The sequence below is a fragment of the Pogona vitticeps genome, chromosome 1, assembly GCF_051106095.1.
Source record: "Pogona vitticeps strain Pit_001003342236 chromosome 1, PviZW2.1, whole genome shotgun sequence".
In the NCBI taxonomy this organism is placed as follows: domain Eukaryota; kingdom Metazoa; phylum Chordata; class Lepidosauria; order Squamata; family Agamidae; genus Pogona; species Pogona vitticeps.
The window spans coordinates 63477798-63494599 of record NC_135783.1 but is presented as its reverse complement, the minus strand read 5'-3'; the positions used below and the strand labels follow the sequence as shown (position 1 = coordinate 63494599).

The 16802-nt window shown below is 38.1% G+C and overlaps 1 protein-coding gene across 1 annotated transcript; it reads left to right on the top strand.

The window, feature by feature from the left end:
• Positions 1-448: 448 nt before the first annotated feature.
• On the top strand, positions 449-16137 carry LOC140705652 (sulfotransferase 6B1). The gene is made up of 8 exons (XM_078383177.1): positions 449-557; positions 1172-1420; positions 4160-4296; positions 5532-5621; positions 6563-6689; positions 11402-11496; positions 12731-12887; positions 14700-16137. The coding sequence occupies exons 2-8, from the start codon at positions 1219-1221 to the stop codon at positions 14828-14830; spliced, it is 939 nt and encodes a 312-aa protein (XP_078239303.1). The 5' UTR covers positions 449-557; positions 1172-1218; the 3' UTR covers positions 14831-16137.
• Positions 16138-16802: the final 665 nt, after the last annotated feature.

Sequence of the window (16802 nt, the reverse complement as noted above, 5' to 3'; positions counted from 1 at the left end):
CACACTAGTAACAATTATTGTAATAGAGCTTAGATAATGCAACTGCAGGGATAACATTTGTGGGTATTTAATGGAAGTGGAAAGAAACATTACCCTAGTGCTACCTCTTAGACAGGTAGACTCATTGAATGACAGGAGGCAAAGCAAAGTGGATTAATAAACAAAATTAAGTGACGTAAAGTAAGAGAGAGGTGGGGGAAGAAAGAATCTTGCCATCAATGAGAAAACAAAAATTAAATAAAGGGGAGAGTCAGGAAAAAGAGACACTTCAGCGGATTAACAGTTGTGGGCAGATGTTCAGGTAGAGCCACTCTTCTACGGCTCCCTGCATGCTTCTGCTTGTTGAATAAGCAAGATGTCTGGTAGCCAGGAAGCTGGCAACTGATCACAGCTGCTTCTGGGTCTTTGTCCTTTGCTCTGGGAGAATTCTGTACTTTGGATGCCCTTCCCAGAAAATAGCCACATATTGCAAAACGAGGAGCTGCTACCATCTAGATGTACACAGGGAAGGACAAGCCCACAGGCTGAGAGCTACAAGAGAGCTAAAGAGTCTTGAAGTAAGTATATGGGCTTGATGGGAATGAAGGGATTGGTAATCATAATTTGACTTCAGATTTCTCACCTGAAGTTAATGTGTATGCCTTGCTCCATGTTTATTAGTTTTTGAACAGATTTTTAAAATTAATTGTTTCAATCTGCATTTTTGTGAGTGTGCTTTGAACGTGCTACATCACATTCGTTGTAATGAACGTGTTTAAAATGCTGTAAAGAATGACTGCAGGTTTGTTTGGATTTTTAGTTTTTGTATTTGGAATGTTTTATCTGTACTTAAAAATTAATTGATGGCTTTCATGATCTTAGCTACTTTAGGAAGGGGTTGCTTTGAACAGAAGACTGTAAATGCTACAGACACATAGACGGATGCACACGGACTGACATTTATTGAACAAATGTATGTAGTATTTAAAAAGACAATTTTTGCCAAAAAGATATATTTTAGGTTAAAAAAAACACCTGTATGATATCACCAGAAAATGCAATATAAAAATGACTTGGTTAAGTAAATAAATAAATAAATAAATAAATAAATAAATAAATAATTGTTTTAATAATGAATAATAAAAGTAATATATTTTAAAACAAACCATGTCTTGAAAATGTTTTTTCACAGAATCACTTCATCTCCAGAAAAGAAAGCAAAGAGAAGAATTTTAAAGAATGACACACGTTAGAAAGAAGTTCATTGAGATTCTGGAAAAGGCAATGGAAGAAGGTGAAAAAATGACCAGAGGAGAAATGCTATTTACTTATGATGGAGTTGTATATCCTACGGCTCTTTGTAGCCCAGAAGTCTTCAAAGCTCTTGAGTCATTTGAAGCAAGAAGTGATGATGTGATTTTAGCTGGATATTGCAAATCTGGTGAGTTATGTACACATACAAACAAATGTACAATTCTGGACCTGCAACAATGGATGCAATCAAAGTAATGGGGAGAGTACAAATTAGAATAATATGAGACAAGTTGGATAAAGGCAATAATTCATAACCTTCAGTCGTGTTAAGCAAGAAAAAGTATGAACAAAGTAAGATCTTTTGAACACCCAATATTTATTTTATTTTACTCCTGACTTTTTCTCTCCACAATGTTGATGATACAAAGCTAAATTGCAAATTCAAATGCTTAATAGGTCTTTCATAATCCAATTTATAATTAATAATTAATTTCATACCTTCAAACATTCATGGTGACCACCACCCTTGCTGAGGGATGGGGTGGCCTGGAAGATCTCCTTGGGCATAAGCTTCATGGACTCCAAGACTTAGTGGAACAATACTTTATTGGAGCTGCAGTCAGGGTACATTCTTGGGCCCTTCACTTTGATCCCCCCCCGTCCTTTGTCCACATGGGGACTTAGTTCCTCCCTCCCCTCCCCCCGTTCCGCAGTGTCTGTCTCTGAGGCTGAGCGTCCCATTGTCCAAAGTCCAAAGCTGATGCCACATTTTAGGCACTGGTTCCAACCGCCTGACACCTTTCAATGAGGCTGATTCTGAAGGAGGAACTGCAGTCTCGGGATGTAGGAAAATAAATCTCCCTTTATTTCAATTTAAAATTGCCCAAGACATTTTGGCCTGAATTTATGGAGCTGTACAAAATAAAACAAAAGAAGGAAACACAAAATGGGGACAACACAGTACCATTTTTACATTGCATTACATATAATCTTCTAAAACGTTGAACACTGCTCACAATGAGAATAATCATTCAATATATTATTATATTTAATTGATAAGCTTTGACAGGCATTGGAGAGCTATATCTCTCCTTTACTTCTTTAGCAGTGGGTGCTGTCTGGGCACTTGAGCACCGCTTGGCTTCAATAGAGGACTGGACTGGGGCAAACGAGTTGAAGATGAATCATGACAGAACAAAGATTTTCCTGACTTATAAAGAGGAAATTTTCCTGGCCTGGATGGGGTTACATTACAAGTGGTGCCTCGCTAGACGATGATAATCCTTTCTACTGAAATCTCTGTTTAGCGAAATCATTGTCTAGCGAAAAGCGTTTCCCCATTGGAATGCATTGAAACCTGTTTAATGTGTTCCAATGGGGAAGAATCGTCATTGTCTAGCGAAGATCAGGCATAGAAAAGCTGCTTTGTGAACCGCCAATCAGCTGTTTAAATTGCTGTCTTGCGAAGCTTAGGTCCCGAAAACACCTGTTTTGTGAGTGCGGAGGGAGCTGTCAAAATCATCATCTAGCGAAAATCGGTTTGCGAAGCAGGGACCAAACATTGTCCAGTGAAATTCCTCTATAGGAATCACTGTTTTGCGAATCACTATAGCAATTGCAAAAAGTCAATGTCTAGCGAAAAAATTGTCATGTGAGGTAACTGTCTAGCGAAGCACCACTGTGCCTCTAAAAGTCCAGATTCACAATTTGGGAATGCTTCTTGATTCAGCACTCTTGCTAGCACAACAGATATCTGCTGTGACCAGAGTTGCCTTCTTCCATTTTAGGCAGATTGCTCAGTAGTGTCCCTGTCTGGACAGGAAGTCTCTATCTATTACTAAAATGCTCTCTATGTGGTGCTGCCCTTTAAGATGGTACAGAAATTTTAACAAGTCCAAAATATGGCAAACAGGCTGATTTCCAGAACAGGTAAATTCAATCATATCTCACATACACTGGCTCCCTGTTAGTTTCCATGGCAAATTCAAGGCATCGGTCTTGACATACAAAGCCCTGAATGGTTTGGGACCTCGATATTTGTTGGAGGATCTCTCTGAAAGAACAGCTTCCCAATTCACTTGTTCCACCCACACCTTGCTTCTTAGAGTTGACACAACGAGAAAAGTCAAAATAATGTCAATCGGCAGCAGAGCTTCTTGGTGGTGGCCCATCACTATGACATGCTCTTTGATGGGAGGTGCATCTGGCCACCTCCCTCAGTATTTTTAGAAACCTTGTGAAGGCAGAACTCTACAAAGAAGCCTTTAAAAACATACTACCTTTGAAATAATTTCAGATCTATCTCTAGACGTTGCCAAATGATTTCTTTTTTGTTTCTTATATTGTATTATTAATATATATTACTATCCATGAGACTGAAGTTTATGTTTTCCTTTCTTTGCTCACCACTCAGGGCAGTAGGTTACCACTAAGTGGGGTGGTATATAAATTGCATAAAGAACAAAAATATATCAACCAACCAAATAAAGCTATTGTGTTTCTTTCCTCCTCCTCCTCCTCCTCCTCTTCTACCTTTATCCTTGGCTCCCTCCATCTCAACCAACCAGTGACTTCTTCCTCTGCTGGAGTATCCATGAAGTTCTCAGTGGAGTGTGGGGAAGAGATGGATGGCCCACTGGGGTTGACAGAGTAATTTCCTATACATTCATAAAGAAATGTGTTTGGCAAAATAAGAATTTTGGGGGCAAATTTTTAAATTACAATTTTCAAAAGCCAGTGGCCATGTAATACTCCAAAAAGTAACACCTATTACTTTTGGGCAAACTATTTTATTTTTAAAAAGTCACATTTCAATTGATGGTACAAATGCTAAAGTTTGCAGATAACGTGATGTGACTTGCATTATTTGCAAACTGATATGACATGTACACAGCATTTTTTTTCTGCATCTGCGTCTCTTTCCTAGGTACCAACTGGGTTGGTCAGATTGTGACAGATTTAGTGATAACATCTGCAAAGAAACACGAACCACACAAGCTGAATGAAGAGCTCCTACTGGCAGAATTTCCCTACCTTGAAATTGGAGATATCGAAAAGTATCAGGTGAACGGAAATCCAAAGGGTTTTCTCACACACAGAATTGTGCTTACGCACACCAATGCACTTTTCTTTGCACTTCAATCCTTCTTCCCTTTCACTGATCACTACCATGTAAAAACAGCAGCTACACACAAAAATCCTAATACTTATAAGCAGAAGCTTCTAAAATTTTCTCCTCCTCCTCCTCCTCCTCCTTGTTCTCCACTGTTTTTTCCTAGCTCTTACTTTATTCTGGTAGCACCTAACTAAGCTCCCCAAAACCTGTGGAAGACAAAAATGGAACCTGATTTTTCCACAGGACCAGTAAGATGCATCATGATCAGATCTTGGAAAAAAGTCATTTTTCAGACTACGTCTCCCGTAACCCCCAAGCAAAAAGTATTGGGACTAATTCAAATCAGCATTTGCATTATGCAGTCAATAAAAAGTGCTTTGAATTTGCTCATGTTATACAGTAAGTGGAGCAAATCTTCTGGTATTTGATTACGTAGTCACACTCTATAATTGGCCATGGTTTGTTTCATAATGTGTAGCCACTTTATGTTTCATAGCTAGACAAGGTTACAATTATCTTCATGAGACAGATACCATAGTTTCCCCTTAGAGCAAGTCTCAGAAATTGCAGCAAATACATATGCACACAAACATGCAGAGGAAGGGAGGGAGAATGTCCCAAGTGTTTATACTTTGCATCTGGTGACAAAAATATTGATTAATATATTCATTGTTGTTGTTTAGTCATTAAGTTGTGTCCAACTTATCGTGATCCCATGGACCAGAGCACGTCAGTCCTTCCTGTCTTCCAATGCCTCCTGGAGTTGGGTCAAATTCACATTGGTAGCTTCGGTGATACTGTCCAACCATCCTGTCCTCTGTCATCCCCTTCTCCTCCTCCCTTCACACTTTCCCAACATCAGGGTCTTTTACAGGGAGTCTTCTCATGAGATGGCCAAAGTATTGGAGCCTCAGCTTCAGGATCTGTCCTTCCAGTGAGCACTCAGGGTTGATTTCCTTCAGAACCGGTTTGTTATTCTTGCAGTCCACATGGGGCAGCCCATAAAGTTTGTTCACCTTTACTGTAAAATTAAAACTCCCTCTACACATTGACAAACTGGCTAGTTATCTGCATGTTATAAAGAGTCCACATGAACTTACGTACTTACTAAATAAAATGTAATTATGCAATTTTAAGTGGGGTCTGGGCTAAACTATGTACCTTCCATCTCATGCTTTGAAAGAGGATGAATGGTTATCCGTCCAGAAGAGTGATGTTTACTCATCTTCGTGCCGATAAGCTTCCAGTTTCTGTCTTCGAGAACAAAGCCAAAGTGAGTAAACATTTGGATTTTGGCACAAATAAATAGCTCTGAACAATCTGCGCTGAAAATCACGTTTGGTAAAACATGACCATAAGATAGTGATTAAGTAGAGAATAGCTGTAAACCATCATCTTTTTTTTGTACCAGAACTATTGACATTTGTTTATTGCCCATTTATTAATTTATAGTTTGACATGCAAGATAACCGTGTGGTTCAGTCACACATCTGGTATATGCTGCTGTTACTTCATTAAATTAATTAATTTTAGGATAGTATTCCATTCAGCTAACACAATATCAACTTAAATGATTGTAACCCAAGATATTCATAGCCAAATAAGTGGGATCCCTCTGTCCCCTACGACCTTGGCTAAGTCCAACTTGCACTGCATAAGAAATTCTTTTACAATAATAGCTCACATTTGTAGTTGCAAAGTGATAGCTGAACAATAAGGTGATGTTATAAAGCCTCATTCTGAAAGTAAATATGCATTACTTGTGGGTGTGCCAACCCAGACCTTTGCATCTACAGTGGACCCTTGACTTACAGACGGCTCAACTTACAGACTTTTTGAGTTACAGACTTCTCTGGCCACAAAATTTAGGTTTGACTTGCAGCCAGAGAATCGACCTACAGACCAGAAAAAAAAAAAAAACACGAAATGGAACAAAAATGAAACAAAAACGGCCGGTTACGGGATTAATCAGTTTTCAATGCATTGTAGGTCAATGGAGACTCGACCTACAGACTTTTCGACCTGCAGCCACCATTCCAATATGGATTAATTCCATAAGTAGAGGGTCCACTGTATCTTCAGATATGTGTTACAAAGACTTAAATAACTTTTCCTGTGATTTAAGTCTTTGTGCATAAGTGTGCAACAATAACATGTAGTGCATAGAGTACAATTTCATCCTTTCAAATTCATTTTTATATGCTTCTTTTTCAGATAGTGAATCTGATCCGAAATCCTAAAGATGTTGCAGCATCTTTTTTCCATTTCTCTAATACCTTTTCTCCATATCCACCGTATGACACATTTGGAGATTTTTTCAAAGCTTTAATGGAAGGTCAAAGTAAGGTTTCCATTTTTCTGTCCATACTAATCATTTAACTCACATAAGTTTCAATATAAAAACACTATTAATCCAACAATAGTATATTTACAATATATACAGAAGTTTTAGCAGTACAAACCAGCAGCATGATAGCATGACATTCATCAGAAGAGGTCCTACATCTTCTCCACATGTCCACACAGTTATACACATGCACATTTATATACAGCCAATCAATGAGGACATTGCATCACACCAGACACTACTTCGTTTAACATACATACTGCATGACTAAGCATTTTGCACACCTGTCAAATATGGCTGCTGATTATTATAGGCCTTTTTCTGCCTCAGTGTGGGAATTATCCTTGACAGTACCAGTGGGTGCAGTTTTAGGTCCCTCCCTCCTTGGTTTCAATTCCATTGGTCAATCAACCATTAGAATGAATAGTGTTGGACATTGTAGGCCCTTTAGAAAAGTCCACGGCTGGACACACCCATATCCTAGTAATCATAGATTATGCCACTCTGTACCCAGAAGCCCTGCCTTTGTGCTTCATGTCTGCTAAAATGCTGGTCCTGGAGCAAGTTACTTTTTCACTCATGTAGGGCTCCTCTAGGAGGTATTGACAGACTTGGCATATGTCCTCTGAGGATGTCAGTCTTCCAGTCCCAAACCAATGGCCTGGTGGAGTGATTCAATTGAGATCTGAAGCGTATGCTCCAAAGGTTGTGGCAATGGCACCTTCTCTTGGCCTCAGTTGTGTTTGTCCTCTGGGAAGTTCTGTAGGCATCCACAAGCTTCCTTTCTATTTGAGCTGCTGCATGTTTGGCAACCCCAGGTACCTTTGGATCTGATTAAAGTAGCTTGTGAAGAGAGGCCCAGCAACTCCTGGTCCTTGCTCCAGCAGGTGCTGGGCACATGTGACCATTTGTGGATAGCCACCAGTTTGGCCAAGAAAGCACTAGGGAGAGCCCAGTAGGCCCCAAAATTATTTTTCACCCTTTCAACAAAATATTTTAAGCAAATAAACTATTTTTTTTTGTATTTTTTATTTTTTATAAGGGATAACAAAAAGGAAAAGGGAATTGGGATTGATGAGGAAGAGGGGAGACAATAACATACTTTCATCCATTCTGTACCTATTGCCATATCAAGATTTTAAATTATTCTATTTACTCTTTTCTGCCTTCTAGATTCAGTTCTCCTTTCAATATGTACTGTTCACAAGCTGCCTGTTGATTCTGTCCACTTGTTAAATAGATCCCATCTTTCTGTTGCCTTTTGCAAGGGATAGTCCTTCATAACTTCTGATAAAATGTCCATTTCGGCTATTTCCCGTATCTTTTCAATAAGATCTTCTTGTTTCGGTACCGTTGATCTTTTCCAATTTTTAGCATATAAAATTCTAGCTGCCGTAACTATGTATATAACTATATAATTCTTTGACTTATCTATATTTTCAGGTATCATACTCAATAAAAACAGTTCTGGGGTTAATGGCACTTTACAGAGCAATATTTGTTCCAACATTACATGCACTCTTTTCCAATATTGTTTCGCTACTCCACATGACCACCACATATGATAATAGCTTCCCACTTGTGATTCACATTTCCAACACTTATTTGATACATCTGTATACATCTTTGACAATTTTTCTGGGGTCATGTGCCATCTATAAAACATCTTATATATATTCTCTTTAAAGTCCACCGATCTTGTACGCTTTATATTATTTTGCCATATTTTCAGCCATTGATCAATATCAATGTTATGCCCTATATTTTGTGCCCACTTAATCATACATTCCTTAACCATTTCATCTTGCATCTTAATTTCCAACATATAATTATACATTTTCTTAACAGTTTGTTCTTTTGAACCTAATAAAAGTTTGTCAAAAATCGTTTGCTCTAAGTAGAAGCCTTCTATTTTATCTTTTGTATATCTAAATTCTAGCTGTGCTCTAGGCCAAGCAAATAAACTATTTTGACTTGACAGTGATTAATTTATTTAGTGTTAGAATGTAAAATATATCATGGGGTGAAGCTCATGAATAAATGTGTCAAGAGACAGTCAAAAGGCCTAGAGGTTATTCAAGCATCTTAACAAGGACCTGACTAAAAACCCTGCTCAGGAAAACAGTTGAGCAAATCAAAAAGCCCATCAACTCCTCAGAGCTGAACATCACAGTAGGAAATTAGAACTTAAATGTGAAAGAAAAAAACCAACTGGACACTAGTGATCTTGGGACAACATTCAGATAGCCGCAAAAATTGTAAGGCAGCAGGTCTGGATGACATCAGACATTGTAGTGATGAGATTATGTTGCTTGGGGGACTTCATTAGTCTGAAACCAGAAAATTTAAGTCTATTATCAGCTGGGTTCTCACTAATGCTGCATATTATATTTCATTAGTTTTTCAATCTATCTATTTTATTTATTTTTTGGAGTTTTGCCCCGCCCCTCTAGACCATGTCTACTTGGGTTACATAGATAAAACAGAACAATATAAAATATAAAATATATAAAATTATAAAATTACATCTACATTCGATTTGTGCTTGTCAAACATTGTGTTACATGGGTTGCTTAGAATTATTTGTTTTTTTTGCATCTTGGTGTCTTCCCAGTTGTTCCCCCAAATTCCACACATCTTTCAAACATTCAAACTGTTCATGTATGTATTTTAGTATACAGTAATGGCTACTATCATAATTTTACTCTCATAGTACACAATGTTCTCAAGATCCTCTAATAACATACTTAATTAAAGTAATTCCAGTTCCAAATCTATATAATTTGAGGTGATTTAACCGACAAACTTTGAATTTTATACCAATGATAACTGAGTAAGTTGCTAACACATAATAGATGTTATTTAGAGCAGTTTAAACAGATTTTCTTTGTATACTTGTTTAGCCATTTCTATCTGTACATTCTCTATCCTGTCTATAACAATATCATATCTTATACATGTTCATTAAATACTATTTGTTTCCCCAACCTTATATCTAGCTTCAATTTGCCTTAAAAACCACCATATTATGCTGTTACCCTGATTAGTGCTCCCTTATTTCAATTTAATTCTCTTTTTTAATATATAAGATATGCCTCTTTACAGTTCCAGAAGTTAGGTATATACATGCTTTTCAACACTGAAGGCCACCTTCCTATTTTTCCCTTTTTCATATTTCTAGGTAATTCCTTCTCTTATTTGTCTTTTTTTCAATTTTTGTTTCTGTCTCTCTAAACATTCTGCCATCTTTTGTGTGCTCCGAAACCATTTTATGCATTTGATTCATCTCCAATAGATCTTTAAACACTTGGTCTATCTTCAATAGATCTTCCATGCTATTTTTAATTAATTCTGTTGGTTTTCTCCCCTTATCTTCCCTTAAAACTCTCCTTGGCTCCAAGGTTAAAATTGTTACTCCTAGGTTTTCCCCATTAATTTCCTCCAGCCCCTCTTTTGATTGGCATACACCATCCACCACCCTCTCATTTCCTTGTTCATTATTCCCTGTCTCCTATTGACTATAATTCTTCTTCAACTGCTCCTTGAATAGTTTTGTCTCTTCGTATTGGGATCTCATTATTTCTAAGATTGCTTGAAGAGTAGATTTTGTTTCCTCCCAAAATTGTCCTTGTTGTGTCATTATGTTCCAGCTGTAAAAAAATTGCATTCCAAATTAAACTTGTCCAGATGCTTAAAGTAATCAGTTCAGTTCCATTAAACTTGAATCCAGTCTCAGGTGTGGAGATATTTCCCCATCTAAAGGCCCAAGGTCCTATCCAGTTCAGCACCTAGGACACAGTTTATAAGTTCCACTTTGGCTAGATTAGGCTTTCTAGCCGCCTAGAGTGGTCAATATGATCAGATAGGCGGGGAATGAATGAATGAATGAATGAATGAATGAATGAATGAATGAATGAATGAATGAATAAATAAATAAATAAATAAATAAATAAATAAATAAATAAATTTGTCTGTAGTTCAGTGCTGTCCTCAAAGAGATAGGGAATTCCAAGCAGCCATTCCAAGCAGTTCAAGGTAGTTGATTCTAGGCTTTTAGCCAGCACCTTAGATAATTTTTGCACATAGCATAAACAGGTTTTGTTTTCTAGAGTTGTTGCCTGTAGTGTTTTCAGGAGAAAGATTCTTAGGTTTACAACAACACATTAATACTGAACTTCCTTCTCTTAAGTATAATTAAATGTCTAATTAATATCCAATTTATTTTCCTTGCATCTCCCTGCATCTCCTCCTCTCTTCAACTTCTCTGCAGCTCAATCGGTGATGAAGAGCTACTGTATGAGATGCTATTTCTGCCTTAGGAATTGTCTTGTCCAGGGATAGTAAATAAATACAGTTAAAAAAATGTTTCTCACCCAGTGGTAACATGATGTTAATTAGGCTGATCTATCACTTCTTCATTCCCAACTGCCAACGACTTGCAAGCAAGCTAGTTCAGCTGCTTATTTCTCCCCCCCCCCCGGTTGATTGGGGAGTTTCCTGGATCAAACGTGGGTTACCACCGTTCCCTCATAATCAATATGCTTCTCCCCCATTTCACCACCTCTTTGGGGTGATTTTAACCCCCTGGGGGTCCCAAACAGGACAGAATTCAGCCCAGAATTCAGGAGCTACATCCTCCCCCTGCTGTCTTGTCACAGTGTCAAGCCAGAAGTCTCTAATGCTGCATGATTTATGATTTCCACTAGTGCCCTGGGGATCCTATATGGAATATCTCTGTGTCTGGAACAAGTACATCGACTATGAAAATGTTATGCCAATAACTTATGAAGAGTTGAAAGAGGTACAGTCAGTACTTTACCATGTCATCATGTAAAATGTATAAGATTTCCTCCATTTTATCCTTACAGTATTCATATGAGGAAGTAAGACTAAGAAGGAACAACTAGTCCAAGGTCTGCCCAAGTGTCTTCACAGTTGAGCAAGAGCTCAAAATTAAGTCATCCTAGTCCATGTTCAACATTGTAGGTACTGATAGGTATGGTGATCTATTCTAATAATTGCATAGGCTTTTCAAGCATTTTTGTCAAAGGCCCACAGATCCCCACAGACCAAAAGGAGTGGCAAACATAATGAAAAACCTATGGTTCATTCCATTTCTGCTTACTTAAAAAGGATCATTGCTTGCCGGGAAGTAATGGAATTGAATTGGGTACCTAGCTACAGAGCCAGAGATTGAGAGTTTGATTCTCCACTGAATCTTCTGGGAGGAAAGCCAGCCTGTGTAACCTTGGGTAAGCTGCACATTCCCAGAGCTCCCCCAAAAGAAGGGCATGGTAAACCATTTCAGGATACTTATATTGAGAAAATCCTGACAAGGGTTACCATAAGTTGGAATTGATTTGATGGCACATACAGTAGTTATTGTTAATTAGAAAATCAAAATGCCAAGGACCCTTGAGAGGAGAATGACACCTTGTCTTGTGCTCCATGTAAGGAGAAGCCCTGCATGACATTTTTGTGTGGCTTTCTTTTTGTTTACCTCAGACAAGGAACAAGACTGTGTGTGAGACAGCAACAAAAGTGAAGTGCAAGCTACACTGGCAGCCCACCAGACCCCTGCTCAAAGCGATCTCACCTAGTTTGAAACAGGGTTCAGGTGTTTTGAATAGGAAGAATTAGCATTTTGAACTATTGATTTCAGGAGAGCTGCATATGAATGTGGCTTGTTCTCTGCCAACACTCACAATGCACAATGATGCAAGACTCCAAAAGCAAGCAAATGCTTTCAGAGCAGAGCTCATGAAATCAACATTATGCATTTCCACTGACAGTCTTTGGAAGCAAAATATACTTGGGCCAGAGCCTGGAAAAAGTATTGACTTGAACTACAACTCAGACTAGAGGCCATGCTGCTTGCGAGATTCTAGGAGTTTTAAGTCCGAAGAAGTAACTTTTCTAAGTTGTAACATAGCGATGCCTAAGCAAGCTAGATTTCTTTGTGAGGTATGTGAACCTACTTGAATCAGAGCTTATGTCATCATAGATACACACACAATACACATGTCTCTTTGCAGAACACAGCCTTAGGAGCTGAAAAGATCGCTACCTTTCTTGAACTGAACCTAAGCAAGGAAGAGATCCAGGCTGTTGCAGACAGGAGCACTTTCAAGGCTATGAAAAGCAATTCAAAAACAACCCATGGAGAATTTGGTGATGTTCTTTTCCGGAAGGGTAAGTTGTAGAAAATTGTATTCTATTTTTTTACTGGTAAATCTCACATCTTTATTTCCTCAGGAATCAATATTATATCTCCCATCTGATGGCTTTCACAAATCGAAGAATCATAGAATAACTGAGTTGGAAGGGGCCTGTAAGGCTACAGTGTCCAACCTTCTGCTCAAATCGCCAAAGCTTTAGTTGTGATAACATTGTTTTTAAAAATGTTATTGTGTCAATATCAAACTTTGACCCCAGATCATACAAATGGGAGAAAGCGCCCTAAAAAGCCTAAACCAGAATAAGCAAATGTGGCTTATGGCTGCTAGGCATAGGACTTTTATTATTCCTATTCTTATTCTTATTCTTATTCTTATTCTTATTCTTCTTATTGTTGTTGTTATTGTTATCATCAACATCATCATTAATGTACTACAAGTCACATATTTCTCAAACATTGCACGTTCTACCAGACAGAGACATACTGTAGATGTGATTCGAATTGGGCGGTGGATACACTTGCACTTTGCATCAATTTCTGTTCAGACTTTTAAAAAAATCAGGCTCAAGTCACATAATATTTAAACCAGTGGCTGTGTTCACCTGCACATGAACTTTAATTTATTCCCGGTGATTTAAACCAATGTTAGCATCTACACTGCTGAAATTGACTCATTTCCACAAAACCACATTGAATTGAATTGAATTGAACCAAAATATTTTGAAAAGCCCTTGCTGGCCAGTTGAAAGAAACAAACAAACCCTCATATCACAGGCCATATAAGTCAATTTCACCCTTGTGTTGTGTGATCAATAACATCTAAATAGATTGAAATGATGCTAAATGCAATTCTTATTGCCAGTGTGACCATATCCATGGAGACAGGCCTAGTTTGGAAGGCTTTGTCATTTAGCTAGCCTCGTGGTTGCATGTGACCCCCGTAGGCCCTTGCAACCAACAATTATCTGTGTGCAAGCCTCCGGTATCTGGAACATAAAATATGGGTTGGAGGGCTGGTTGTTCATAAAACGAAAATGTGGCAAAATTGTTCCTCATGATTGGGGCATATGGAGCCATATGAGATACATGGGGTACATGGGTGGATTCTTGACCTTCAGCTATTGCCCACTTCTGTGTCAAGTGCATTGTATATAATTTATTAATTATATGCCATTGATTCTAACTGGTGGCAACCCTCCCAGGGTCTTCCATACATAAAATACTTGGAACTGGTTTATCATTTCCTTCTGCTCAGAGCATCCTGGAACTGTGTCGCTTACCCAAGGCCACACAGGCTGGCTCTTCTACAAGGTGAAGTGGAGAATTGAACTCCTGACACCTGCCTCCTTCGCCACATGTTTTATTCAAATGAAGTATCTAATATTCTATATAGGATGCAGCAAAATAAAACACTATCTTTTTTTCTAAATTGAAATGGTCATAAAATGGCAAAGGAATTGTGGACAGAAATAGAAGTTTTCACTAGTTCTTGCTCTCTGGAGTCTGGAAGAAGCGATTTTTTTCCCAAATGCAGCAGAAAATGCTAGGAGCCTATGTGTTTTTATTTAGGGATTCATTCTGCATTACTTCTCTCTTTGTGCTATATTCACTGACATGAATTTATCAGGAACATTATCATATCTTTTTTCCTGCACATGCAAATCTAATTTGCATTTTGCACCTTGAGTAAACAGTTCAGAATTTCTGCATACATTTACCTGCAACAACCTATGTGTGTTTCACATGGTACAGATTGAAAATGATGGATATTCATCACATTATCTCTCTCTCTCAATCACTTTCTCTCTTTACATCTATGTTTTCAGGTGGGGTGAGTGACTGGAAGACACTTTTCAGTCAAGAAAACAACAAGGAAATGGACACTGTGTTTAATGAGTGCTTAGCAGGAACCAAAGTAGGAGCAAAGATAAAATATGATGTCTACTGCAAAGTGTGAAGACTGTGGAAGAGATGTAGCTTCTTGGAACGAGTAATTAAATGATCCCACTTAATTCTCAAAGATCAACAAGAGCTCTAGCTTTTTAAAATGGATTTTCAATCAGTTCTATTTTGTTTTTATAAGAAATATATAGGCTCAATCTGAACATGATGGGAAGCCAGAGTTCTGGAGCAGCATGCTCTGGCTGGTTCCTCCTCCACAAGATACCTACCTACCTACCTACCTACCTACCTACCTACCTACCTACCTACCTACCTACCTACCTACCTACCTACCTACCTACCTACCTAAATCAATCAATCAATCAATCAATCAATCAATCAATCAATCAATCAATCAATCAATAAGTAAATAAATAAATAAATAAATGGAAAAATTACTCTGTTGGACTGAAAGCTTCCTCTAACAATTGAATTGATATGGGCACTGGCAAGGCTTGCTGTGATAGTCCAGGAGCTTGCTTCTGATATTCTTCAAAAGAATAACTTTTCCCAATACTCCTCCTGCATATGGGACTGGCTAAATAAATCATGGACCTTTTTATCAGTGGATTCCTTATTGCCACAGGAGAAATGGGCATTTTAGCTTGTTTTTCTCCAGCCATGGTTTGTTGTTGCCTTTTGATGCTGGCTTATCTGAAAGTTAATAAGCCAAAGTTCCCGGTTTGCACATTGTGTTAAGCAAAACCTGGACAGAACATCTACATCGTACTTAATCTCCCCTTCCAGGAGTCCAAGTGGAAGCAATTGGAGAGTGTATGACAATGTGTTATGTTAGCATGATGAGACAGTTATTTTCCCTGGCACTTTGGCTTATTATTATGCCCAAATGAGCTTATGGTCTCTGCTTTGTCTCTACACAAAAACAAATTAGATTTTCTGTCCAAACTTTGAGTACAACTAAGTTGAAAACACATGTAGTGATATTGTTATGAATTATTATTTCAGTTGTTTTCAGATAGGCAGCCATGGTCCTTTGTAGCTTGTTGCCGTGAAGCCAAGAAAAACTCTTATGACATCTTAAACACTAAGAAGTTTTATTTAAGATATATTTTTGTCGTCATATGAAGAAATCCATCAAATCTTGTGTTAAAGAAAATGTGGTACTTCTTAATGAGTCAGAAGACCTTTGAGTGATCTAACAAGTGCAAAATATCTTTCAGAAATATAATTTTGTTCGGGCAACATGTACAGTATGAATGTATTTTATTGATTAATTTTTCTAGCATATGATTTTAATTTCACCAGTTATTCTCAGGTATATTATATCTGCTGGATGATCACATTAAAAATGCTGATATGGTTTATGATGGAGACTTTTTTATATATATGGAAAATAGAGATTGACATGTATAAAAATGTGGTGTGTGGCCTAGCACACTAAAACCATGTTCAGAAAACACCAGAACTTACACTTCCAGTCTCACCACCACCACCATAATCTCTTTCATAATATCTGTGTGCTTCTCTAACACCCAAATGCAGAGTGCCTTGTTTCAATCAATGACTATTCCTTTCCTGGGCTGCTGTTGCAAGTAGGGCTACGCAAGAGGGCTGGCTGCCGTCTTTATGGGGAGGGGGCATCTGACAGAACCCCCAGCTGCTGAATTCCACAGTGTCACATTGGTTTTTACTGATAAATACATATAGCCCCCAAATAAGCCACACTTTGATGATAAAATGGTGTGGTATATGGAGGACCCATATATATGCAACCATTTTCTGTTGTGTACAATCTATTTTTGAACAAAAATGTATAATTTGTCCTCTTGTTCTCTTTGCATTGTCAGGGTGGAGGGGCAGCTTGAGGCTCATGGATTACATGGAGCTCACCAGGGATATTTTTGCAATACTCTCACCACATCCGCCAATTATTTTGCTCAAAAAGTTCCTTCCTGGCCTCTAAAGAGTGTGGGGACACTTTTTCCATGTATAGGGGGAGTTTTCCAGCACCCTTGAGGTCCCTCAGG